Consider the following 23,009-nt stretch of genomic DNA (forward strand, 5'->3'; position numbering starts at 1 on the left):
GCTTGGATGGTTCCCCGTTTCCCCCTCCTGAGGTGCCGGATAGTCTTCCAGAAACACTTTGGTGCCGACCGAAAGTCCTTCTCCATGGCCTCTCCGAACTTCTCCCACACCCGCTGCTTAGCCTCCGACACGGCAGCAGCTGCAGCCCTTCGGGCCTGTCGGTACCCTGCAACCGAGTCCGGAGTCCTCCAGGATATCATATCCCGGAAGGCCTCCTTCTTCAATCGGACGGCTTCCCTGACCACCGGTGTCCATCACGGTGTCCGAGGGTTACCGCCCCTTGAGGAGCCTAAGACCCTGAGGCCACAGCTAGCCACCGCAGCTTCAGCAATGGAGGCTTTGAACACCGCCCACTCTGGCCAAATGCCCCCAACCTCCACAGGAATGCCAGAAAAGCTCCGCCGGAGGTGTGAGTTGAAGATACCTAGGACGGGGGCCTCCTCCAGACGTTCCCAGTTCACCCGCACTACTCGTTTGGGCTTACCAGGTCTATCGGAAAATTTCCCCCATTCCCTGATCCAACTCACAACCAGATGGTGGTCGGTTGACAGTTCCGCCCCTCTCTTTACCCGAGTGTCCAAAACATGTGGCCTCAGATCAGATGACACAATCACAAAATCGATCATTGATCTTCGGCCTAGGGTTCTCTGGTACCAGGTACACTTATGAGCACCCTTATGTTCGAACATGGTGTTTGTTATGGATAATCCATGACTAGCACAGAAGTCCAATAACAAACAACCGCTCGGGTTTAGATCAGGGAGGCCGTTCCTCCCCACCACACCTCTCCAGGTGTCTCCATCGTTGCCCACGTGGGCGTTGAAGTCACCCAGCAGAACTACGGAGTCCCCTACTGGAGGCCCATACAGGACTCCATTCAGGGTCTCCAAGAAGGCCGAATACTCTGAGCTGCTGTTTGGTGCATACGCACAAATAACAGTCAGAGTTTTCCCCCCTACAACCCTTAGGCGCAGGGAGGCGACCCTCTCGTCTACCGGGGTAAACTCCAACACCGCGGCGCTCAGCCGGGGATTTATGAGTATCCTCACACCCGCCCGGCGCCTCACGCCCTCGGCAACTCCGGAGAAGAATAGAGTCCAACCCTTATCCAGGAGTATGGTACCAGAGCTGAGACTGTGCGTGGAGGTAAGCCCCACCAGATCTAACTGATAGCGCTCCACCTCCCTCACAAGCTCCAGTTCCTTTCCCCACAGCGAGGTGACGTTCCACGTCCCCAGAGCCAGCTTCTGCCGCCCGGGTCTGGTCCGTCGAGACCCCTGACCTTCGCTGCCACCCATGTGGCTGCACACCCGACCCCAACGGGTCTTCCCACAGGTGGTGGGCCCATGGGATGAAGAGAGGGGGGGTGCCACGTAGTTTGATCGGGCTATGCCCGACCAGGCTCCGTGGCAAACCCGGCCACCAGGCGCTCGCCATCGAGCCCTCCGTCTGGGCCTAGCTCCAGACGGGGGCCCCAGGCTTCCTCCGGGCCGGGTCACATCTCCTCTTTTTTTGTTATTCATTGAGGTGTTTTTGAACCATTCTTAGTCTGGCCCCTCACCTGAGACCACTCTGCCATGAGAGACCCTACCAGGAGCACAAGGCTCCAGACAACACAGCCCTCAGGTTCATAGGGACACGCAAACCTCTCCAACACGATAAGGTGACGGTTCCAGGAGAGGTATGTAGTCCTATAAATATAATAAAACAAATTACCATAAAAAACGACCCAAATAAATCTCTCTACTATACATTAATCAAATACCTATGTCATGCTGCTGACTATTATGTGGGTGTTTATATATATCCCCAGTTAAAACATTTTTCCATAGTAATGTACTAATGTGTGAATTTGTGATTCTGAATGTCAAGCATGTGATTGCAAAGTATTATGTAGACCTGATTATTATGTAAGTCTTTTTTTTAAACAGTCACACATTAACTGTCATAATTATAAATCAATTTATGATGTTTGATTGACTATCTGTCTGTATCTCAACAAACTCTTAAGGTCATTGAATGTCTTTTGCATCACTTTTCTAATGAGCTCCATTTGGAGAGAATGATTTATATTCTAAATCATTACACGGCTGGTGTGATCCTCTGAACAGAGAACAGATCAGGAGGAACACTTTGTCTAAGGTGACTTGTTTTTGTTTTGGGGATACATCCAGAAGTTTAATAACTGTCACATGTTAGCGGATGTTTGTGTGACTTTGTGTACAGTATGATAAAGCAGATACAATTCAACAGATCTGTTGTAACTATAGGATATTTACAAACACTTCAATATAAAATGTTTTTATCAGGTTGTTCATTTTTGGATGTGTTACAGATCAACTTTGACAACTATAAAGCAATTGTGTCTTTTGTGAACATACACAATTCCCACTGGAAGCTTCTGGTTAGTAATGATTATATTTATATTTATCTTGATTGTCTTTCATTTTCTTCTGGATGTCGTGAATAATCTTTGAATGATATTTAATGTGTTTCCAGTACATCAATGCAGCAGAAAAAAACGTGTATTTGGTTGACCCAGCACGCAGGTCCACAGAGCTGACAGACTCAGACCATGCTGCAAAAATAATATGGTACTTACGCAATTATGTCAATTTATGTCACAATTCTGGTACAGATAGTAAAAGGAACGTTATCAAGGAGGCAATGGTCAGAAACAGGCTTACAGTATGAAGCAACATCCTTTTCTGATGAGAGCGTAACAGCTGGCTCACCAGTACATTCAAAATAATAACAGGCACGTGTTTAGCAATGCCAGCAAAAGCTTTGTTTTAAATTCATCTTGTCTAACATTAGAAATCAGAATGTGTTATATTGGTGTCTTAGCAGTGAATCCATTTTCAAACTCATGTGTAATCACTGATGCTGAGTGAACAGAAGACATTCCTACTGAAAGCAAGGTTTGAGAGCAAAAACCATTGAGTGCTGATTATTCATTGCGGATATTTGAGGTTTCTTGAAAAGTTTAGAAAAAGTCTTTCACGGTATGAGTATAACAATGGTCTGTATCATGTCACCTTCAATTTATCATGTCCCGGTTACTGAGTAAGAGGCAGGAGGCTGAAGAAGCATGTTAGAAGTTTAATTGTCATTGCAAAAACAAACAAAAAACACCACAGCCAACAAGGCTTTCTAACTTAGTTACGAGGCAACCTTCAATCTATTATGTAGAAATAAAGAAATTAAAAGAGAAAAGAGGTAAGTGATGCATTTGTCTGGTACTCCCATGAAATAATATATAAGATTTAGTAAACAAAACAGTAATGGGGCTTATACATATGTTATATCATACCTTGGAGAGCGCTGCAGTGCGCTCCTCACAGATTTAAGCTCATGAATATATGATTGGACCCAAAACACTAACATCATGGCTTGGGAGGGATCTTTAGGAACCATCAATTGGATAGCAGTTGCATTGACAAAAAAACTTTGACTTGCAACTTTAAGGAGATACACTTTGGTGTTATGTTGTAACGAGGCTGACCAGGAGGAGGGAGGGAGGGAGAGACATACATTCAAACATACATTGTATGTGTATGTTTGTACATATAGTAAATTAATACTTTCATAAATTATTGTCACACAGTGAATACTTCAAACTGAGGAGGACCTGCCACAGCAAGACTGACTGGGTGGACATCAAATTCAAAGGGGGCAGCAGGATGGAAATAGCTGTGGGGTACTTGTAATCATGGTAAGATGAATATTTATTGAAATGTTAAGATTTTCCAAAAGAACTGTATAAATTTTGCATTTAGGATTTAATCTGTTTTACAGTATTTCCAACCGCCACATTTGGCAGACTTTGAACATTATCCAAAGTACATAACTTATTGTGTCATTGTTTAGATGGCAAACGCAGTCATGGAGGCCTTTCCGAAAATACCAAACATTGCATTTGGTACAACAAAGACAGAGATGGTACATCAGCGTAAACATTACGCTCTGCAAATACTTAAAGCCTCAGGTGGGTGAGGAGTGTTTTTAGTCATATTGTGATATTTTAGTACTCAATGTCTAAAATGTGTATTTGTATTTAAGTGTTTGACATAGATAACAACTGTGCCATGTGCTCAGCGACAAAACCACCAGGTCCAGGGCCTTCCTTCACTGACTGGGTATGTTTTGTTTTTTTTTACTCTTGTCATGGTTTGTTTGTGCATTTTGTACATTTTAGAGATGACAGGAAATGAGGGTAAAGATAGATGGGGAATTACGTGATACAAAGGTCTCTGGCCGTCATTCTCATAGACTTCATAAAAAGGTGGCTAAGTCAGCCTTGTATTTTCCATTTATAATTTTCTGTTAACAACAGCAATGTAGCATTTGGTTAAAGCATGGTAAAGCTCGTACACATGAATAAAGGCTGCTAGTTTGGTGAAACATTTGAAATGATTTTTTACAGATTCAGTGAGACAGATGTAGCCGGTGGTTTCATGCCCAGTGCCTCCAGATGGACACAGCCAAGATTCAAAATGTGCAAACCGCTGACTGGAATTGCTGTCTGTGTCAAAAATAATTCCACAATCAGTATGTGCTATGTCTTTTTTTTTTTATATGTTCACTGTTTTCTTCGTCTGTGTATGAAAGAGTCGACTTAAACACATTTTGCTTACAAGTTTTGCAATAGTGAAATGGTGATAAATAATCAAGCTCGAAGGGAGCAAAGGAGCCACAGTTGGTGCCAATTCAAAAAATATTATAAAAATACAACACTACTAATTGAACAGAGCATAATTCATAGGAAAACAAATGTTATTTGTAGTGTAAAAGGTTACCCCAATCTAACCTAAGCATTATCCCTATTAAAGGATAAGATAATAAACAAAATGCTCAACATAATTAACAAAAAAGAGGAGATGTGACCCGGCCACCAGGCGCTCGCCATCGAGCCCTCCGTCTGGGCCTAGCTCCAGACGGGGGCCCCAGGCTTCCTCCGGGCCGGGTCACATCTCCTCTTTTTTTGTTATTCATTGAGGTGTTTTTGAACCATTCTTAGTCTGGCCCCTCACCTGAGACCACTCTGCCATGAGAGACCCTACCAGGAGCACAAGGCTCCAGACAACACAGCCCTCAGGTTCATAGGGACACGCAAACCTCTCCAACACGATAAGGTGACGGTTCCAGGAGAGGTATGTAGTCCTATAAATATAATAAAACAAATTACCATAAAAAACGACCCAAATAAATCAGATTTCGTGCTACAGACATAGCTCACAAGCCCCATTAACTGCAACGTTAAACAGGTTAAACTAGGTTCATTTATTGAAAAAGTAGGCTTCACTTACCATATACACACACCTCTGCTGCATTTGTTTCCATTAGGACACGTTTTGTTGTAACGCATCCTGTTGAGCTGATAATGTTGTAGTCTACTATAGTACATTCTGAACGGATTGAAGGACATGTTTGTTTGCAAGGCAGAGGATTCAACAAGCTTTGTTGACACTCGCTATAGCCGCGTAGTGCTTAGCTATAGCTAGCGTTAAGCGGCAGCTATAGCGCTAAGCGGCGGATATAGCGCTAGCTAATAGCCCCGGCCACTATTAGAGACCGGCTTTTATTTACCTCCGCCGATAGCGAGCCCGGCCAATGTTAGAGACCCGGCCGCTAATGGAATACAGGCCACTATTAGAGGATTTACCGTAGTCATTTTACAACCATTTTGGTGACGTTAGCTGTATAAACTGTATGTTAGCTGAGCAGTTTGGTGGCTAGGAATCTGTTAACGAAGTTAGCATATGTACAACAGCATGGTGCTGACATCATATAGAAAAACAAACAATAAAGTTTATGTGCGGGAAGACAGGGCGCTATTTAATTAAATTTTGCTAGTGCTCTACTTACCGGCGAGTGGAGTCCTCCAAGTGATTTTCACCGGGCGTCTCCAGACTGTTCTGTTGCTTGCTTCATGCAAAAAGCAGGGTAGATATCCCATGATTCCACTGTTTTTGCGCGCAAATGTTGGCATGACGTTCTGCTTAATAAACTACTCAATTTCTTAAGTTGTTGTTAGAGATGAAGACTATTGAATTAGAGTGAGTAATAATTAAAGTTCTTGAAACCGATTGGTATGATTGCTCCATACTCAAACATTCTGACTGGTATTTACTTAAAATATTATTGATATCTTAAAATTATAATCTGTTTGTCAAATACTAATTTATTTTCTTAAATAAACTGAAATAATAGATGTAAATATGATGCAAGATTAACTGTTGGATTTTTAACCATTTATTTTGATATGTCCAACTCAAATAATCAGTTATATGATTTTCAGAGATTTTATTAAGATAATATACTTTTTTATTATTGTGATATATACTGAAGCCCTGAATGACTTTTTAGAGTGTACACTCTCATGCCAAGTTTCTTTCTACATCTCAATTTTCTTTTTGAGAGTTATGCTCCAATGAGGTGCCAGCCAAGATAAAACAATGGCAAGTAATAGAGAGACAACCAAGAATTAAACTCATTACTTTTTGCTGTATGCTCTGTTCAGCGAAAAAAACAGATGTTTATCATCAGGAGTTGCACGAGATCAGAATTTTAAAAACAAGCAGACACATGTTCACCAGGTGAATAAAAGCGCTTACTATTGCTTCCTTGGAGGTCCATTAGGCAGGAGAGGAGCATGTTCACATCTGTGTTTTTAAGGCATTATCAAGTCAAGAAGGCAGCTCTGTGCTGACAAACATGCAGCAAGAGTAGAATACAGAGGACCCGATGGACCTCTATTAATGGAGCACAAACAAAACTCATCAGTTCAAATCACATTAAACCAACATCTCTATGTTTAACAGTGTTACCCAATTCCAACATGAATCCACATACTGTATACTTGCTGTAGATCATACTGACAGTCAAAATTTAACCTTTTTGAATAATTAAGTGATAATTGAATAAATTTGATTTGTTGTGCGTCTTTCAATGTGTGGCTTTTCTTTCTGTGCTGGTTGATGATTTGTAAAATAGCTGCAGGAACACACACTTGCTCCAGAAAGTCTTCACACACCTTCACATTTTGCACATTTTTTAAACCCCTATGTTTTCACCACTGTGGCACGTCTCAGCTTTCTTCCTATGACACAGGAGCTGCAGGAGCCTAAGCTATAGTGGGAGTGCCACTGCCAGACGGCAGACGTTACCTTTCTGCTTTCTGATATGTTTCCTGTTTAACAAAATGTACAAAAACCCTCCTTTTAAACTATACGTAGCTGCACTCTGAAGCAAATTTTTCTGACTGTGCAGGGCTTATAATTAAAACTCAAAGACAACTCCGGTCCGAGAAACTCTTTATTTCACAACTCAAGATTAAATTTCCAATACAAAATGTGGGTGTATCAGAGGTGTTGCCTTATCTTGAATCCATGGAGATGATAAGAAATAATTCACTAATCAAATATAATGATGTACTATCCCCAATTATAGTCTGTCTTACAAACCAATAATTAATTTATTTTCTTATTTTTATAAATAAATAATTGCCAATTCAAAACCATTACTCAAAATAATGACTTTGTATATCAAAAAAATGATAAATTAAGGTATGAAAGTATTACATCTGATACACAATGTGCAATAAGAAGATATCATCACGTAAATGCCATGACAACAAATTCATATAAGAAGAGTCAATGAAGAGGAGACAACTTTGCACAAGAGCAACAATTTTTTATTAAATCAATATAAGAATAAAAAGATGTCATCAAATGTAAAAATGTGATTTAAAAAAAGTCACTGAATCTGCAAACCATCAGGGACGGACGAAAAGTTACACATGAAAACCTGATTGAGGTTAATAAACAATTATATGTATTACACTACATTAAATGAAATCAAGAATACATTCCACTTACTTCTACGAATGTTACTTGAAATGGTTTCAAATAGAACCATATTACATTGTATCCTCATGCAGTGTCACTCCCCACCCTTCTCCCCTGCAGGTGGGTGGTACGCTCTATAACATCATGTGATCACTGACTAAAGGTGACTCCCCTGCTAGAAGAATAAAAGGCCCTTCTCGTGAGTTCATCGTGATTTAAGCTGTGATCAAGAGACGTGAAGATGTCTGTGGGAGGTGGACTCTCTGAGGTTCTGGAAGCAGATGGAAAAATCCAGTTGATCTGTGACATGGTGAGTAGAGAAACTAGTGTTCCTCTCTCATCTCTGGGATCAATTCACACATGGACAGGGTTTGTGTTTTATTGTGTTGTTCTTGTCATTGTTGTTTTTGTTGTCACTTATTGGTGTGTAGGTGAGGACCGAGGTTGAAGCAAGGTTACGGAAAAAGTACGACGTGTTCAAAGCCGAGACTTACAAGACGCAGGATGTGGCCGGGACCAACTACTTCATTAAGGTAGAACAAGTCCTGGAGGACAAGACACACACATCACAGAAAATATCATCTTTAAAGTGGAAGTTCACCCATAAATCAACATTCACTCTTTATACACACACCACTATGACAATCCAATACAATTGAAGTAAATAGATACTACTTCTTCAAACGTAAAAAAAAAACTACAGAAAACATAAAAGCGTCCATGTTGCTCCTGTGGTGTCATGTATAGTGTCTGTAAGCCAATACATTAAAGTTCGGGAGCGGAATTGGATTTGGCTGCAACGCTGTTTACTTACTGATACTTACTGATATCCAGTGAGGTGCCAGTGTTATAGAAGAAGATGACACAATGCTGCTGTTTACAGGGAGACATTCAACAACTAGATGGTGCACTTAGTGGAACTGTTTTTCTCAGAGGAGCAAAATGAAGATGAACTCTTATTCATCGGGTGAACACAAACTCTAACTCTTGTTTCCTTGCAGGTCAATGTGGGAGGAGATGATCATCTTCATCTCGCAGTTTCCCAAAAACTGCCATGTGATGGAGGGAACTGTCTGCTTACTAACATACGTGAAGGCAAAAGCCACCACGACCCCATCGAGCATTTCTAAAGGGAACACAAACCAGACAAAGCATCCTATCAGTGCCTACAGGCTGTTCAATCAAATAATCTAACATTAACCCGGCTCTGTATCAAACAATTTTACCCTACATCTAATTATATACTGTCTTAGCAGTGTAGCTCATGATGTTAGGAGAATGTCAAAAAGAAATTGTAAGCCGTGTATTAATTAAAAATAATTGAAAAAATCGGATTTGTTCTTGTTTTTGTTTCTGTGCGGGGGGGAGGGGGGGGGGGAATTAGGATTGAAGCCAAGGTCCCAGCACAAACGGGGCCTCTCTCAGAGAACACTTATTGTTATTAAATAGTTCATGTTATTAAAGTATTTATTAACAAGTTATGAATGAAATATAATTAGGTTTTATTTCTCCAGGATAATCTTTATGTTTCACCCTTCTCTCTGTTCAATGCGTGGTTCATTCTTGCTTGATTTCCAGTCAGCAGAACAGAAGGTGAACTGTCTCTGGAGACACTGGCAGAGTGGGTCTTAGAGCTCTTGGTGTTTTTCAGTATTCATAATAAGTTGATGAGTGGTCTGAAATTGGAAGAGTTTTTGAGATGTGTGTGGGTGTGAGAGAGCGAGAGAGCGAAAGTGAAAGAGAGAGACAGAGACACTACTTCCCAACACCTGAAGTTGTTTACATTAACTTTTATCAAGTCAAGAAGGCAGCTTTATCCTGACGGACATGCAGCGAGAGAAGAAGGCAGAGGATCGATCCACTTCTTCTAGAACAGGGGTCTCCACCCTTCTTCATCTCTGAGCAACTTTGAATATTTTAAACGGGCCGAGAGCTACTTGCATCACATCGCTTACATTTCTTCACAAAGTACGCATCAGCTGAATGAAGCTACTTTTTTGTACTTGTCTGAAATTGCAATACTCAAAGCATTACATTTATTAAATATCACTGTTTCGCCCCCTGTTGGCTCGAAGTGGGGCATAGCATAAATGCGACAGGTATGCAGAAGTGAGGGTGCAATCACACAAACTATAACAAGATAAAAGGCAAAGAAAGTATTTAAACAAAGCAACATAGGGATCAACAAGGACTCTCAGTGGCACCAAAGAAAAGAACACAAAAAAAACCTAGCCCCCCTTTACAGGTGCGTAGCACCCAAAAGTACAGCGGGTGGTGCTCACTCTAACCTGGGGTAATAACAAGAAGTAAACCTGCATGTGTGTTATATGTAGACCCCGGAGTATCTTACCTGTCCTTGTTGTCCCAGTGCGCACAACAAACAAGCATTCACAAAGACAAAGACAAAAGTAGGCTGCTGACACCTCAAATGATAGAGGAAAAAGTTAATCAATGCACCAGCAAATGTTTAAGCTAAACCAAACACAAACCCACAGCGCTCTGACACAGCTCCCTACAAAAAACCCTCCTCTCCAGCTGACAAAAAACAAAACAAAGGACTATTCAAAGGGGAAGGGTTGATTGTAGATGGGGACCAGGTGTGGTGATTTTCGTTATTGGAACCAGGTGAGATGATCGGCCATGATGCTTCTTCCTCTGTGCCACTTCAATGATGCGTCCTGCCCGAGAGCTCCCCCTTCTGGTCCCTGCAGGCATCTCCAGGCACCCAAGAGGAGGAGACAAAAAAAAAAACACAAAACAGAACACAATACATGTACACATACAGGACATAAAGAACATGGTTCGTAACTTTTTTGTACTTGTCTGAAATTGCATTACTCAAAGCATTACATTTATTAAATGTCACAAAGATTATTACAAAGCTTATCAAAGATCTTCAAACCTGTCACTGCTTATGCATCACATCCCTGCAACACATTGTTGAATTACTGAAACTCTTTTGGTGTCTGGTTCCATGAAAACCATTTATGTTCCCCACGCCTGTGCAGACTTACCTGCAGTACTGTTTTCTACATGCCAGCGATTTAAAACCAAAGACTGTGTATAAAGATGGACGTCATGTTTCCATGATCTCTTTGTAGAACAAAAATTAAGCTAAATGAAGCTTCCATCTTTTGCCTCTGAAGTTATCTGTAGCCAGAGTCAGTGCGGTTAATGATTCGGGAGATGGAGTCATCATATCTAGGCCCTGCGAATGCATCGTGTTCGGCCAATCGAGTCAGTCTCAGCTGTCAAACATGATGATCCGCTGCATTATTTATTTTTATCAAATGACTAATTAAATTAAACTTGTTCAGACAAATGAACGTTCGGACTTTCATCAATATCACCTACCCTTCACGAACATACTGTTTTATTACACCAACTATTTTTTATTTGCTCTCTAGTCTCTACTCCATCCAATTACATTGAGGAGGTTCCGCCAGACAAATACTGCTACCAGCCACCAGAGGGCATCGAGACAATTTCCCTTCCCTTCATTTTTGGGGAGCTGCCATGTCATCCATCATTACTTGCAATCAATGCCACCGTATATTAATAATATCTCTGCTCCCTGACAAATGTCTGGATGTATTTTGAATCCAGAGAATTATTTATTGTTCTGTCTCTGTTGGTGTTAACAGAAACCAATTCCACACAAAAGCCTGCAGACAGTGTTGTTAAATTAGGACAGATGGCCAAATATAGACCTGAGGTATTTTGTATTGTATTTCACTCTGAAAATATCATCGCTGGTTGATTCAAGTCAGGATTAAGGATTTCTGTCAAAACTGGGTTTCTCACTGATCCTGGATTTATCGTATGTGTCCACCAGATTAATTCATCTAACAATAACTGGTAAACCTCCTGAGACCAATTTTTGGGCATTTTTGCGCTCCAAATGCCCCTTTTGGTGTATTGGCAGGAGATCGATTCGTTGCTGTAGATAGTAATTTTGATTATTTATTCAATGATTTATATAATTTTCAACCCGTCTATTTTCACCAGTGTTGCACAGCTCAGTTTTCTTTCTATAACCAAAGATCTGCAGGATTGATTTTGACTGGGTCACAGTTTCTGATGAGGCCCACATCGTATTTGTCCTTTGCCCACAGCGTTTCTGGTAAGTCTGTAAGAAGAAGAGAAGTATCTCAGGGATTTGACAACATGATGTGAGAATGGAGATAGTCATCAACCACATATAATGATCGTGTGGCCGAAAAACTTTTAAAACTGAAAGCATTCATGCTAGGTGAATACATTACATCAGGTGTCTTTGTGGACTGCCAATCAGCGACAGCCTGAAATTATATGACAAATGGTCCTAGATCCCTCACTATGCCTGTCGGTGAGCGAAACAGCAGCTGCCCTCTTGGAACCGGACCAGAAGATGGTTAGACACCAGGGAATCATGTCACATGTAAAGTACGATGCAATGCCTCTAAGGGCATGAAATTGGAAAAAGAAGAAGTGACTTAAGGCTGTGACATGGAGAGCAACTCAGTAATGACATCCATAGGCAGGAGCCCCTGATACACAAGCAGTGGCACATGAGCCATTTGGGACATCTGAAAAGATGGTGGGGTTGAATGTTGTGTAACCGTCACCCCATCAGGAGAGGATACCAAATTGAGTCCTAAGGCAATCATCAAGTCCAAATGAGAACAAGGAGTGTAAAATTCCTCACCTCAGTCCAAAAGGTTTCACTGTTCAGACCTGCTGCTTCCCGCATGTCTGTTGGCAAAAATGTTTATGTGAAGATTTATCTCATTGTTGAAGAACATTTTTTCCACTGAAACCATGTGGGCGTGTCAGAGGTGCTGCCTCATCTTGATCACCATGGAAATGTGCAGATACTGATAAGCAGTGATTTCCTAATAACAAATAAGGATGTAGATTCTCAAAATAATGACTTATTACTTATTCAACCCAAACCAATTATCAGTTAGTTTCATAAACATTACTTAAAATAAGACTTTCGAAATGAAAATAATGACAAAGTAAGTAACGAAATCATTACATTTGATATACAAGTTATTATTTGGAGGTTTCTCACATACTGACTTTGGGTTCTCATAAAATTATCATGAATGTTCTTTTCATTCAACCCCACCTCCACAATATAGTGGTGGGACGAGAATGCCTCGTTCATCTCTTCACTCCTTAGAGCTCCATGGCAGTGTTATCATGTTTGTTGGATGCCTTTCCACACAAACTGCTGCTGACGGAGAAATTCAGAAGATCTGTGACAGCGTAAGTGGAAAACAAGATATTCCCTCACAGTTCAGAGGGCTTGTCTTTCATTTTGATGCTTTTGAAACTTTATGATCTTGAGCGCGTTATCTTTAATCAACTCTCCTCCTGTCTTAACCACAATAGCCTTCTTGAACCTCACCAGTCTGGTTTCAAGGCAGGTCACTCAACTGAGACTGCCCTTCTTGCTGTCTCTGAGCAGCTTCTCACTGCTAGAGCAGCTTCTCTCTCCTCTGTCCTTATTCTTCTAGACCACTCTGCTGCATTTGACACATTGAACCACCAGATCCTTATTTCCTCCCTTCAGGACCTGGCTGTCTCAGGCTCTGCTCTCTCCCTGCTCTCTCCCGACCTCAATGACCTCACTTATCTGATAACTTGGAGAGGATCTGTGTCTGAACTTTGTCCTCTCACTACTGGGCTCCCTCAAGGTTCCGACCTGGGTCCTCTCCTCTTCTCTCTGTACACCAACTCTCTCAGCTCTGCCATTCACTCACATGGCTTTTCTTACCATAGCTATGCTGATGACACCCAACTAATCCTCTCCTTTCCCCGATCTGAAACACAGGTAGCAGTACGAATCACTGCCTGTCTGACCGACATCTCTCAGTGGATGACCGCACACCATCTGAAAATGAACAACTTTTCCTTCCAGGGAAAGACTCTCCATACCACAGCCTGACTATTAACTTTGACAACTCCATGTTAACACCCACTCAGTCTTCTAGGAACCTGGGTGTGAAACTCAACAGCCAACTCTGCCTCACTGCCAACATAATGGTAACAAAACGTTCCTGTAGATTCATGCTGTACAACATCAGGAGAATACGCCCCCTTCTCACTCAGAAGGTGGTGCAGGTTCTGGTCCAGGCTCTGGTCATCTCACGTCTAGACAACTGCAACTCCCTCCGGGCAGGTCTACCTGCTTCTGCCATCCGTCCTTTGCAGCTCATTCAGAAGGCAGCAGCTCGACTGGTTTTTAACCAACCTATATTCACTCACACTGCTCCGCTCCTACGCTCCCTTCACTGGCTACCAGTGGCTGACGCGTCCGCTTCAAAATATTAGTACTGCGTAACATGCTTTGAACAGATTAGGTTCAGTCTATATCCAGGACATGGTTTAACGTCACACCCCAGTCCGTTCACTCCGCTCTGCTTTGGCCAATCGGCTCGTTGCTCCCTCACTGCGAGTTAAACACTCATCAAAATGATGACTGTTTGCTGTCCTGGCTCCTAAATGGTGGAATGAGCTCCCAATCGACAGCCAGACAGAAAAAAGTTTACACATCTTCTGCCAAAAACTAAAAACATACCTCTTCCGTCTATACCTTGAATAAAAAAAAAAACTAACAATTTAGTAGCACTTAAATGGCACTTTCTTATAGCACTTTGTAGTTTTGCTTTATTTTTTAAGAAATTGTACTTTCTTGATTCATCTTGTTCTGGATTCGTACCCTCTGGGTTGAATGCACTTATTGTAAGTTGCTTTGGATAAAAGCGTCAGCTAATTGAAATGTAATGTAATGTAATGAAGTCCCACGTTCAACAGAAAGCAGAGAGGAGCTTTGAGGTTTTCACAGCCAAGACATACAGGGTGCAGACTGTGACCGGGACTGAGTACTTAATTTGTGTAATTGTATATTACAATGATTATTTCTAAAAATCCTGTCCACACAAGATGATACACTTGATCTTTAAGGAATGATCTCAGAGCTCTGCAATTCACCCAAAAATGTGTGTGACTTTCAGCCCTTGTTTTGCTTCATCGGGCTAAACTGTCCTGGTACACTGTTGTCGCTCTTGTGATGGAAATCTGAAAATACAAGAGGCTGGAACACCAAATGTGTCTATGTGTATTTAATAGGGGCTTTCTGCAGAGAGGATCAACACAGAGAGACACTGGGATCTGAGAGCGAAGATGGAGAACAGTCAAATGCAAGGATTATATAGGAGAGCTAGGGCTGTTTGTCTTTGCCAGTTCAGACTTGTTCTGTATGCACAGTTTGCCACAGGAATTAAAACACAATAAATGTTTTGAATACGTTTTCATTAGGTTTTTGGACAGTCAAGAAAGGTCATTCAGTTCACCAACACTTCAAGTCATAAATGTCTTGGATGCAAAAAGTTACTCTTCAATTACAAAACAAGTTTCAACCACACTTAGGTATTTTCCACTACACTCTCATGCCAAGATTCTTTCTACATCTCAAAGTTCTATTTGAGAGTTATAGTCCAATGAGGTGCCAGCCAAGATAACACAATGGCAAGTAATAAAGAGACAACCAAGAATTCAATTCATTACTTTTGGCTGGCTGCTCTGTTCGGTGAAAAAAACAGATGTTTATCCTCAGGAGTTGCACGAGATCAAAAATGTAAAAACAAGCAGACACATGTTCACCAGGTGAATAAAAACGCTCACTATTGCTTCCTTGGAGGTCCATTAGGGAGGAGAGGAGCATGTTCACATCTGTGTTTTTAAGGCATTATCAAGTCAAGAAGGCAGCTCTGTGCTGACAAACATGCAGCAAGAGAAGAAGGCAGAGGACCCGATGGATTTCTTTTAAAGGAGCACAAACAAAACTCATCAGTTCAAATCACATTACACCAACATCTCTGTATGTTTAACAGTGTTACCCAATTCCAACATGAATCCACATACTGTATACTTGCTGTAGATCATACTGACTTTAACTTTTTTAATAATTAAGCGATAATTGAATAAATTTGATTTGTTGTGCGTCTTTCAATGTGTGGCTTTTCTTTCTGAGCTGGTTGATGATTTGTAAAATAACGTCTCAGCTTTCTTCCTATAACACAGGATCTGCATGAGCCTAAGCTATAGGTGGAGTCCAACTGCCAGACGGCAGACGTTACCTTTCTGCTTTCTGATATGTTTCCCGTTTAACAAAATGTATAAAAACCCTCCTTTTAAACTATTCGTAGCTGCACTCTGAAGCGTTTTTTCTGACTGTGTAAACCTCTGCAGGGCTTATAATTAAGATTCAAAGACAACTCCGGTCCGTGAAACTCTTTATTTCACAACTCAAGATTACATTTCTAATACAAAATGTGGGCGTATCAGAGGTGTTGCCTTATCTTGAATCCATGGAGATGATAAGAAATGATTTACTAACCAAATATAATGTTGTAGTATCTCCAATTATAATCTTTCTTACAACCAATGATTAATTAATTTCATAAATTTTATAAATAAATAATTGCCAATTCAAAACCATTACTCAAAATAATGAATTTGTATATCAAAAAAATGATAAATTAAGGTATGAAATTATTACATCTGATACACAATGTGCAATAAGAAGATATCATCACGTAAATGCCATGACAACAAATTCAAATAAGAAGAGTCAATGAAGAGGAGACAACTTTGCACAAGAGCAACAATTTTTTATTAAATAAATATAAGCATAAAAAGATGTCATCAAATGTAAAAATGTGATTTAAAAAAGTCACTGAATCTGCAAACCATCAGGGACGGACGAAAAGTTACACATGAAAACCTGTTTGAGGTTAGTAAACATTTATATGTATTACACTACATTAAATGAAATAAAGAAAACATTCCACTTACTTCTACGAATGTTACTTGAAATGGTTTCAAATAGAACCATATTACATTGTATCCTCATGCAGTGTCACTCCCCACCCTTCTCCCCTGCAGGTGGGTGGTACGCTCTATAACATCATGTGATCACTGACTAAAGGTGACTTCCCTGCTAGAAGAATAAAAGACCCTTCTCGTGAGTTCATCGTGATCTTAGCTGAGATAAAGAGACGTGAAGATGTCTGTGGGAGGTGGACTCTCGGAGGTTCTGGAAGCAGATGGAAAAATCCAGTTGGTCTGTGACATGGTGAGTAGAGAAACTAGTATTCCTCTCTCTTCTCTGGGATCAATTCACTCATGGACAGGGTTTGTGTTTTATTGTGTTGTTCTTGTCATTGTTGTTTTTGTTGTCACTTATTGGTGTGTAGGTGAGGACCGAGGTTGAAGCAAGGTTACGGAAGAAGTACGACATGTTCAAAGCCGAGACTTACAAGACGCAGGTTGTGGCCGGGACCAAGTACTTGATTAAGGTAGAAAAAGAAGAAGTCCTGGAGGACGAGACACACACATCACACAAAATAGCATCTTAAAAGTGAAAGATCATTCCAAAATTTAAATCCACTCTTTGTACACTCACCACTATGATGGTTGTGACAAAGTTTACTTACTGATACTTACTGATATCCACTGAGGAGCCAGTGTTATAGAAGAAGATGACACAATGCTACTGTTTACAGGGAGACATTTTACAACTAGATGGTGCACTTAGTGGAACTGTTTTTCTCAGATGAGCAAAACAAAGAAGAACTCACATTCATCTGGTGAACACAAACTCTAACCCTTGTTTCCTTGCAGGTCCATGTGGGAGGAGAAGATCATCTTCATCTCAGCGTTACCCTCAAACTGCCATGTGATGATGGGAAATGTGTGCTGACTAACATACATCAAGACAAAAAACACCACGACCCCATTGAGAATTTCTAAAGGGACCACAAACCAGACCGTGCATCCTATCAGTGCCTACAGGCTGTTCAATCAAATAATCTAACATTAACCCGGATCTGTATCAAACAATTTTACACTACATCTAATTATATACTGTCTTAGTAGTGTAGCTCATGATGTTAGGAGAATGTCAACAAAAAAATTGAAAGCCGTGAATTAATTAAAAATAATTGAAAAAATCTGATTTGTTTTTGTTTTTGTTTCTGTGCGGGGGGTTTAAGATGATTCCAAGGTCCCAGCACAAACAGGGGCTCTCAGAGAACACTTATTGTTGTTATTATTAATTAGTTAATGTAATTAAAGTATTTATTAACAAGTTATGAATGAAATATAATTAGGGTTTATTTCTCCAGGATAGTCTTTTTGTTTCACACTCTCACTGTTCAATGTGTGGTTCAGTCTTGCTTGATTTCCAGTCAGCAGAACAGAAGGTGAACTGTCCCTGGAGAAGCTGGCAGCGTGGGTCTTAGAGCTCTTGGTGTTTTTCAGTATCTACAATAAGTTGATGAGTGGTCTGAAATGGGAAGAGTTTTTGAGATGTGTGTGGGTGTGAGAGAGCGAGAGTGAGAGCGAGAGAGAGAGACAGAGAGAGAGCGAGAGAGAGAGAGAGAGAGAGAGAGAGAGAGAGCGAGAGAGAAAGAGAGACACTACTGCCCAACATCTGAAGTTGTTTACATTAACTTTTATCAAGTCAAGAAGGCAGCTTTATCCTGACGGACATGCAGCAAGAGAAGAAGGCAGAGGATCGATCCACTTCTTCTATAATAGGGGTCTCCAACCTTTCTTCATCTCTGAGCAACTTTGAACATTTTAAACAGGCCGAGAGTTACTTGCATCACATCGCTTACATTTCTTCACAAAGTATGCATTAGCTGAATGAAGCTACTATTTTGTACGTGTCTGAAATTGCAATACTGAAAGCATAACATCTGTTAAATGTCACAAAGATTATTACAAAGCTTATCAAAGATCTTCAAAGCTTTCACTGCTGGTGCATCACATCCCTGCAGCACATTGTTGAATTACTGAAACTCTTTTGGTGTCTGGTCTCATGAAAACCATCTATGTTCCCCACGACTGCGCAGACTTAGCTGACGGTACTGTTTTCTATATGCCAGCAATTTAAAACCAAAGACTGTGTATAAAGATGGACGTCATGTTTCCATGGTCTCTTTGTTGAACAAAAATTAAGCTGAATGAAGCTTCCATCTTTTGCCTCTGAAGTTATCTGTAGCCAGAGTCAGTGAGATTAATGATACGGGGGGTGGAGTCCTCGTATCAAGGCCCTGCCAATGCATCGTGTTCGGCCAATTGAGAGTCAGTCTCAGGTGTCAATCATGATGATTCGCTGCATTATTTATTTTTATCAAATGACTAATTATATTAAACTTGTTCAGAAAACTTAACGTTTGGACTTTCATCAATTTCAATTACCCTTCACTAACATACTGTTTTATTACACCAATTTTTTTTTTTTTTTGCTCTCTAGTCTCTACTCCATCCAATAACATTGAGGAGGTTCCGCCAGACAAATACTGCTGCCAGCCAACAGAGGGGGTCGAGACAATTTCCCTTCCCTTCATTTTTGGGGAGCTTCCATGTCGTCCATCATTACTTGCAATCAATGCCACCGTATATTAATAATATCTCTGCTCCCTGACAAATTCCTGGATGTATTCTGAATCCAGAGGATAATTTATTGTTCTGTCTCTGTTGGGGTTAGCAGAATCCAATTCCACACAAAAGCCTGCAGACAGTGTTGTTAAATTAGGATAGATGGCCAAATAGAGACCTGATGTATATTGCATTGTATTTCCCTCTGAATATTTCATCGATGGTTGATTCAAGTCAGGATTAAGGATTTCTGTCAAAACTTGGTTTCTCAATGATCCTGGATTTATCGTATGTGTCCACCAGATGTCCTCATTGGGTTTAGCAGGAGATTGATTCTTTGCTGTAGATTGTAATTTTGATTATTTATTCAATGATTTATATAATTTTCAATCCGTCTATTTTCACCAGTGTAGCACAGCTCAGTTTTCTTTCTATTACAAAGGAGCTGCAGGAGTGATTTTGACTGGGTCACAGTTTCTGATGAGGCCCATATTGTATTTGTCCTTCGCCAACAGCATTTCTGGTATGTCTGTAAGAAGAGAAGTATCTGAGGGATTTGACAACATGATGTGAGAATGGAGATAGTCATCAACCACATATAATGATCGTGTGGCCGGAAAACTTTTGAAACCGAAAGCTTTCATGCTAGGTGAATACGTTACATCAGGTGTCGTGGTGGACTGCCAATCAGCGACAGCCTGAAATGATCTGACAAATGGTCCTAGATCCCTCACTGGTCGTCCTTAGATCTGGAGGGTGAGATGTGTCAGCTGGAATTCAGAACGCAGAATTGTGGCTTATGCTGGTCGGTGAGCGAAACAGCAGCTGCCCCTTTGGAACCGGACCAGAAGAGGTTAGACACCAGGGAATCATGTCACATGTAAAGCACAATGCAATGCTTCTAAGTGCATGGAATTGGAAAAAATGACCAAAGGCCGTGACCTGGAGAGCAATTCAGTAATGACATCCATAGGGAGGAGCCCCTGATACACAAGGAATGGCTCATGAGCCATTTGGGACATCTGAAAAGATGGTCGGGTTGAATGTTGTGTAACCGTCACCCAATCAGGAGAGGATACCAAATTGAGGCCTAAGGCAATCATCAAGTCGAAATGTCGGGAACAAGGAGTGTAGAATTCTTCTTCTCAGTCGAAAAAGTTTCACTGTTCAGACCTGCTGCTTTCCGCGAGTCTGTTGGCAAAAATGTTCAGGTGAAGATTTATCTCATTGTTGAAGAACATTTTTTCCAATGAAACCATGTGGGCGTGTCAGAGGTGCTGCCTCATCTTGATCACCATGGAACTGTGCAGATACTGATAGCAGTGATTTCCTAATAACAAATAAGGATGTAGATTCTCAAAATAATGACTTATTACTTATTCAACCCAAACCAATTATCAGTTAGTTTCATAAACATTACTTAAAATAAGACTTTCGAAATGAAAATAATGACAAAGTAAGTAACGAAATCGTTATATTTGATATAGAAGTCATTATTTGGAGGTTTCTCACATACTGACTTTTGGCTTCCATAAAAAATTAATGAATGTTCTTGTCATTCAACCCCACACCCACAATATAGTGGTGGGACGAGAATACTTCGTTCATCTCTTCACGCCTAAGAGCTCCATGGCAGTGTTACCATGTTTGTTGGATGCCTTTCCACACAAACTGCTGCTGACGGAGAAATTCAGAAGATCTCTGACAGCGTAAGTGGAAAACAAGATATTCCCTCACAGTTCAGAGGGCTTGTCTTTCATTTTGATGCTTTTGAAATGTTATGATCTCGAGCGTGTTATCTTTAATCAACTCTCCTCCAATCTTAACCACAATAACCTTCTTGAACCTCACCAGTCTGGTTTCAAGGCAGGTCACTCAACTGAGACTGCCCTTCTTGCTGTCACTGAGCAGCTTCACACTGCTAGAGCAGCTTCTCTCTCCTCTGTCCTTCTAGACCTCTCTGCTGCATTTGACACATTGAACCACCAGATCCTTATTTCCTCCCTTCAGGACCTGGGTGTGTCAGGCTCTGCTCTCTCCCTGCTCTCTCCCGACCTCAATGTCCAAAACTTATCCTGTAACTTGGAGAGGTTCTGTGTCTGAACCTTGTCCTCTCACTAATGGGGTCCCTCAAGGTTCCGTCCCGGGTCCTCTCCTCTTCTTTCTGTACACCAACTCTCTCGGCTCTGTCATTCACTCACATAGCTTTTCCTCCCATAGCTATGCTGATGGCACTGAACTAATCCTCTCCTTTGCCCCGATCTGAAACACAGGTAGCAGCACGAATCTCTGCCTGTCTGACTGACATCTCTCAGTGGATGACCGCACACCATCTGAAAATTAACGTTGACAAGACAGAACTACTATTTCTTCGAAGGTAAAGACTCTCCCGACCACGACCTGATTAAATTTGACAACCCAGTGTTAACCTCCACTCAGACTGCTAGGAACCTGGGTGTGACACTCGACAGCCAACTCTTCCTCACTGCCAACATTATTGTAACAACACGTTCCTGTAGATTCATGCTGTACAACATCAGGATAATATGCCCCCCTCTCACTCAGAGGTGGTGCAGGTTCAAATCATGTGATCACTGACTAAAGGTGACTCCCCTCTTAGACGAATAAAAGACACTTAGTGAGTTCATCGTGATTTAAGCTGTGATCAAGAGACGTGAAGATGTCTGTGGGAGGTGGACTCTCTGAGGTTTTCGAAGCAGATGGAAAAGTCGAGTTGATCTGTGACATGGTGAGTTGAGAAATTATAGTTTCTTTCTCTTCTCTGGGATCTATTCACACATGGGCAGGGTTTTTGTTTTATTGTGTTGTTCTTGCTGTTCTTGTTGTTGTTGTCACTTATTGGTGTGTAGGTGTGGAACGAGGTTGAAGCAAGGTTACGGAAAAAATACGACATGTTCAAACCCAAGACTTACAGGACGCAGGATGTGGCCGGGACCAAGTACTTCATTAAGGTAGAAAAAGAAGAACAAGTCCTGGAGGACAATACACACACATCACAGAAAATATCATCTTTAAAGTGGAAGTTCACCCATAAATCAACATTCACTCTTTATACACACACCACTATGACGATCCAATACAATTGAAGTAAATAGAGACTACTTCTTCAAACGTTAAAAAAAAATGGGAGCGGAATTGGATTTGGCTGCAACGCTGTTTACTTACTGATACTTACTGATATCCACTGAGGTGCCAGTGTTATAGAAGAAGATGACACAATGCTGCTGTTTACAGGGAGACATTCAACAACTAGATGGTGCACTTAGTGGAACTGTTTTTCTCAGAGGAGCAAAACGAAGATGAACTCGCATTCATCGGGTGAACACAAACTCTAACTCTTGCTTCCTTGCAGGTCCATGTGGGAGGAGAAGATCATCTTCATCTCAGCGTTACCCTCAAACTGCCATGTGATGGAGGGAACTGTGTGCTGACTAACATACATGAAGGCAAAACCCACCACGACCCCATTGAGCATTTCTAAAGGGACCAAAAACCAGACCGTGCATCCTATCAGTGCCTACAGGCTGTTCAATCAAATAATCTAACATTAACCCGGCTCTGTATCAAACAATGTTACACTACATCTAATTATATACTGTCTTAGTAGTGTAGCTCATGATGTTAGGAGAATGTCAACAAAAAAATTGTAAGCCGTGAATTAATTAAAAATAATTGAAAAAATCTGATTTGTTTTTGTTT

The 23,009-nt window shown here is 41.0% G+C and overlaps 3 protein-coding genes and 2 long non-coding RNA genes across 5 annotated transcripts; 4 read left to right on the forward strand and 1 right to left on the reverse strand.

The window, feature by feature from the left end:
* The first annotated feature begins 2,105 nt into the window (after positions 1–2,105).
* Positions 2,106–2,573, forward strand: LOC133932623 (uncharacterized). Its single transcript, XR_009911967.1, has 3 exons — positions 2,106–2,142; positions 2,336–2,404; positions 2,500–2,573. It is a non-coding gene; the product is annotated as an uncharacterized LOC133932623 (long non-coding RNA).
* Positions 2,574–8,004: 5,431 nt separating this feature from the next.
* LOC133932867 (cystatin-B-like) lies at positions 8,005–9,184 on the forward strand. Its single transcript, XM_062379745.1, has 3 exons — positions 8,005–8,160; positions 8,282–8,383; positions 8,852–9,184. The coding sequence occupies exons 1-3, from the start codon at positions 8,092–8,094 to the stop codon at positions 8,978–8,980; spliced, it is 300 nt and encodes a 99-aa protein (XP_062235729.1). The 5' UTR covers positions 8,005–8,091; the 3' UTR covers positions 8,981–9,184.
* Positions 9,185–9,625: 441 nt separating this feature from the next.
* Positions 9,626–14,250, reverse strand: LOC133932870 (uncharacterized). The gene is made up of 2 exons (XR_009911993.1): positions 12,964–14,250; positions 9,626–12,584 (listed from the first exon to the last, which is right to left on the reverse strand). It is a non-coding gene; the product is annotated as an uncharacterized LOC133932870 (long non-coding RNA).
* A 2,583-nt stretch (positions 14,251–16,833) lies between these two features.
* LOC133932868 (cystatin-B-like) lies at positions 16,834–17,821 on the forward strand. The gene is made up of 3 exons (XM_062379746.1): positions 16,834–16,977; positions 17,099–17,200; positions 17,526–17,821. The coding sequence occupies exons 1-3, from the start codon at positions 16,909–16,911 to the stop codon at positions 17,652–17,654; spliced, it is 300 nt and encodes a 99-aa protein (XP_062235730.1). The 5' UTR covers positions 16,834–16,908; the 3' UTR covers positions 17,655–17,821.
* Positions 17,822–21,880: 4,059 nt separating this feature from the next.
* LOC133932869 (cystatin-B-like) lies at positions 21,881–22,991 on the forward strand. Its single transcript, XM_062379747.1, has 3 exons — positions 21,881–22,038; positions 22,160–22,261; positions 22,663–22,991. Exons 1-3 carry the CDS (start codon positions 21,970–21,972, stop codon positions 22,789–22,791), a joined length of 300 nt encoding a protein of 99 aa, XP_062235731.1. The 5' UTR covers positions 21,881–21,969; the 3' UTR covers positions 22,792–22,991.
* Positions 22,992–23,009: the final 18 nt, after the last annotated feature.

The sequence above is a fragment of the Platichthys flesus genome, chromosome 21, assembly GCF_949316205.1.
Source record: "Platichthys flesus chromosome 21, fPlaFle2.1, whole genome shotgun sequence".
Lineage (NCBI taxonomy): Eukaryota > Metazoa > Chordata > Actinopteri > Pleuronectiformes > Pleuronectidae > Platichthys > Platichthys flesus.

Bases quoted from the DNA above. Each gene is read 5' to 3' on its own strand.
- LOC133932867 (XM_062379745.1), top strand. From the start codon at position 8,092: ATGTCTGTGGGAGGTGGACTCTCTGAGGTTCTGGAAGCAGATGGAAAA. The intron at 8,161-8,281 runs GTGAGTAGAGAA...ATTGGTGTGTAG, and splicing joins TCCAGTTGATCTGTGACATG to GTGAGGACCGAGGTTGAAGC. The intron at 8,384-8,851 runs GTAGAACAAGTC...GTTTCCTTGCAG, and splicing joins GGACCAACTACTTCATTAAG to GTCAATGTGGGAGGAGATGA.
- LOC133932868 (XM_062379746.1), top strand. From the start codon at position 16,909: ATGTCTGTGGGAGGTGGACTCTCGGAGGTTCTGGAAGCAGATGGAAAA. The intron at 16,978-17,098 runs GTGAGTAGAGAA...ATTGGTGTGTAG, and splicing joins TCCAGTTGGTCTGTGACATG to GTGAGGACCGAGGTTGAAGC. The intron at 17,201-17,525 runs GTAGAAAAAGAA...GTTTCCTTGCAG, and splicing joins GGACCAAGTACTTGATTAAG to GTCCATGTGGGAGGAGAAGA.
- LOC133932869 (XM_062379747.1), top strand. From the start codon at position 21,970: ATGTCTGTGGGAGGTGGACTCTCTGAGGTTTTCGAAGCAGATGGAAAA. The intron at 22,039-22,159 runs GTGAGTTGAGAA...ATTGGTGTGTAG, and splicing joins TCGAGTTGATCTGTGACATG to GTGTGGAACGAGGTTGAAGC. The intron at 22,262-22,662 runs GTAGAAAAAGAA...GCTTCCTTGCAG, and splicing joins GGACCAAGTACTTCATTAAG to GTCCATGTGGGAGGAGAAGA.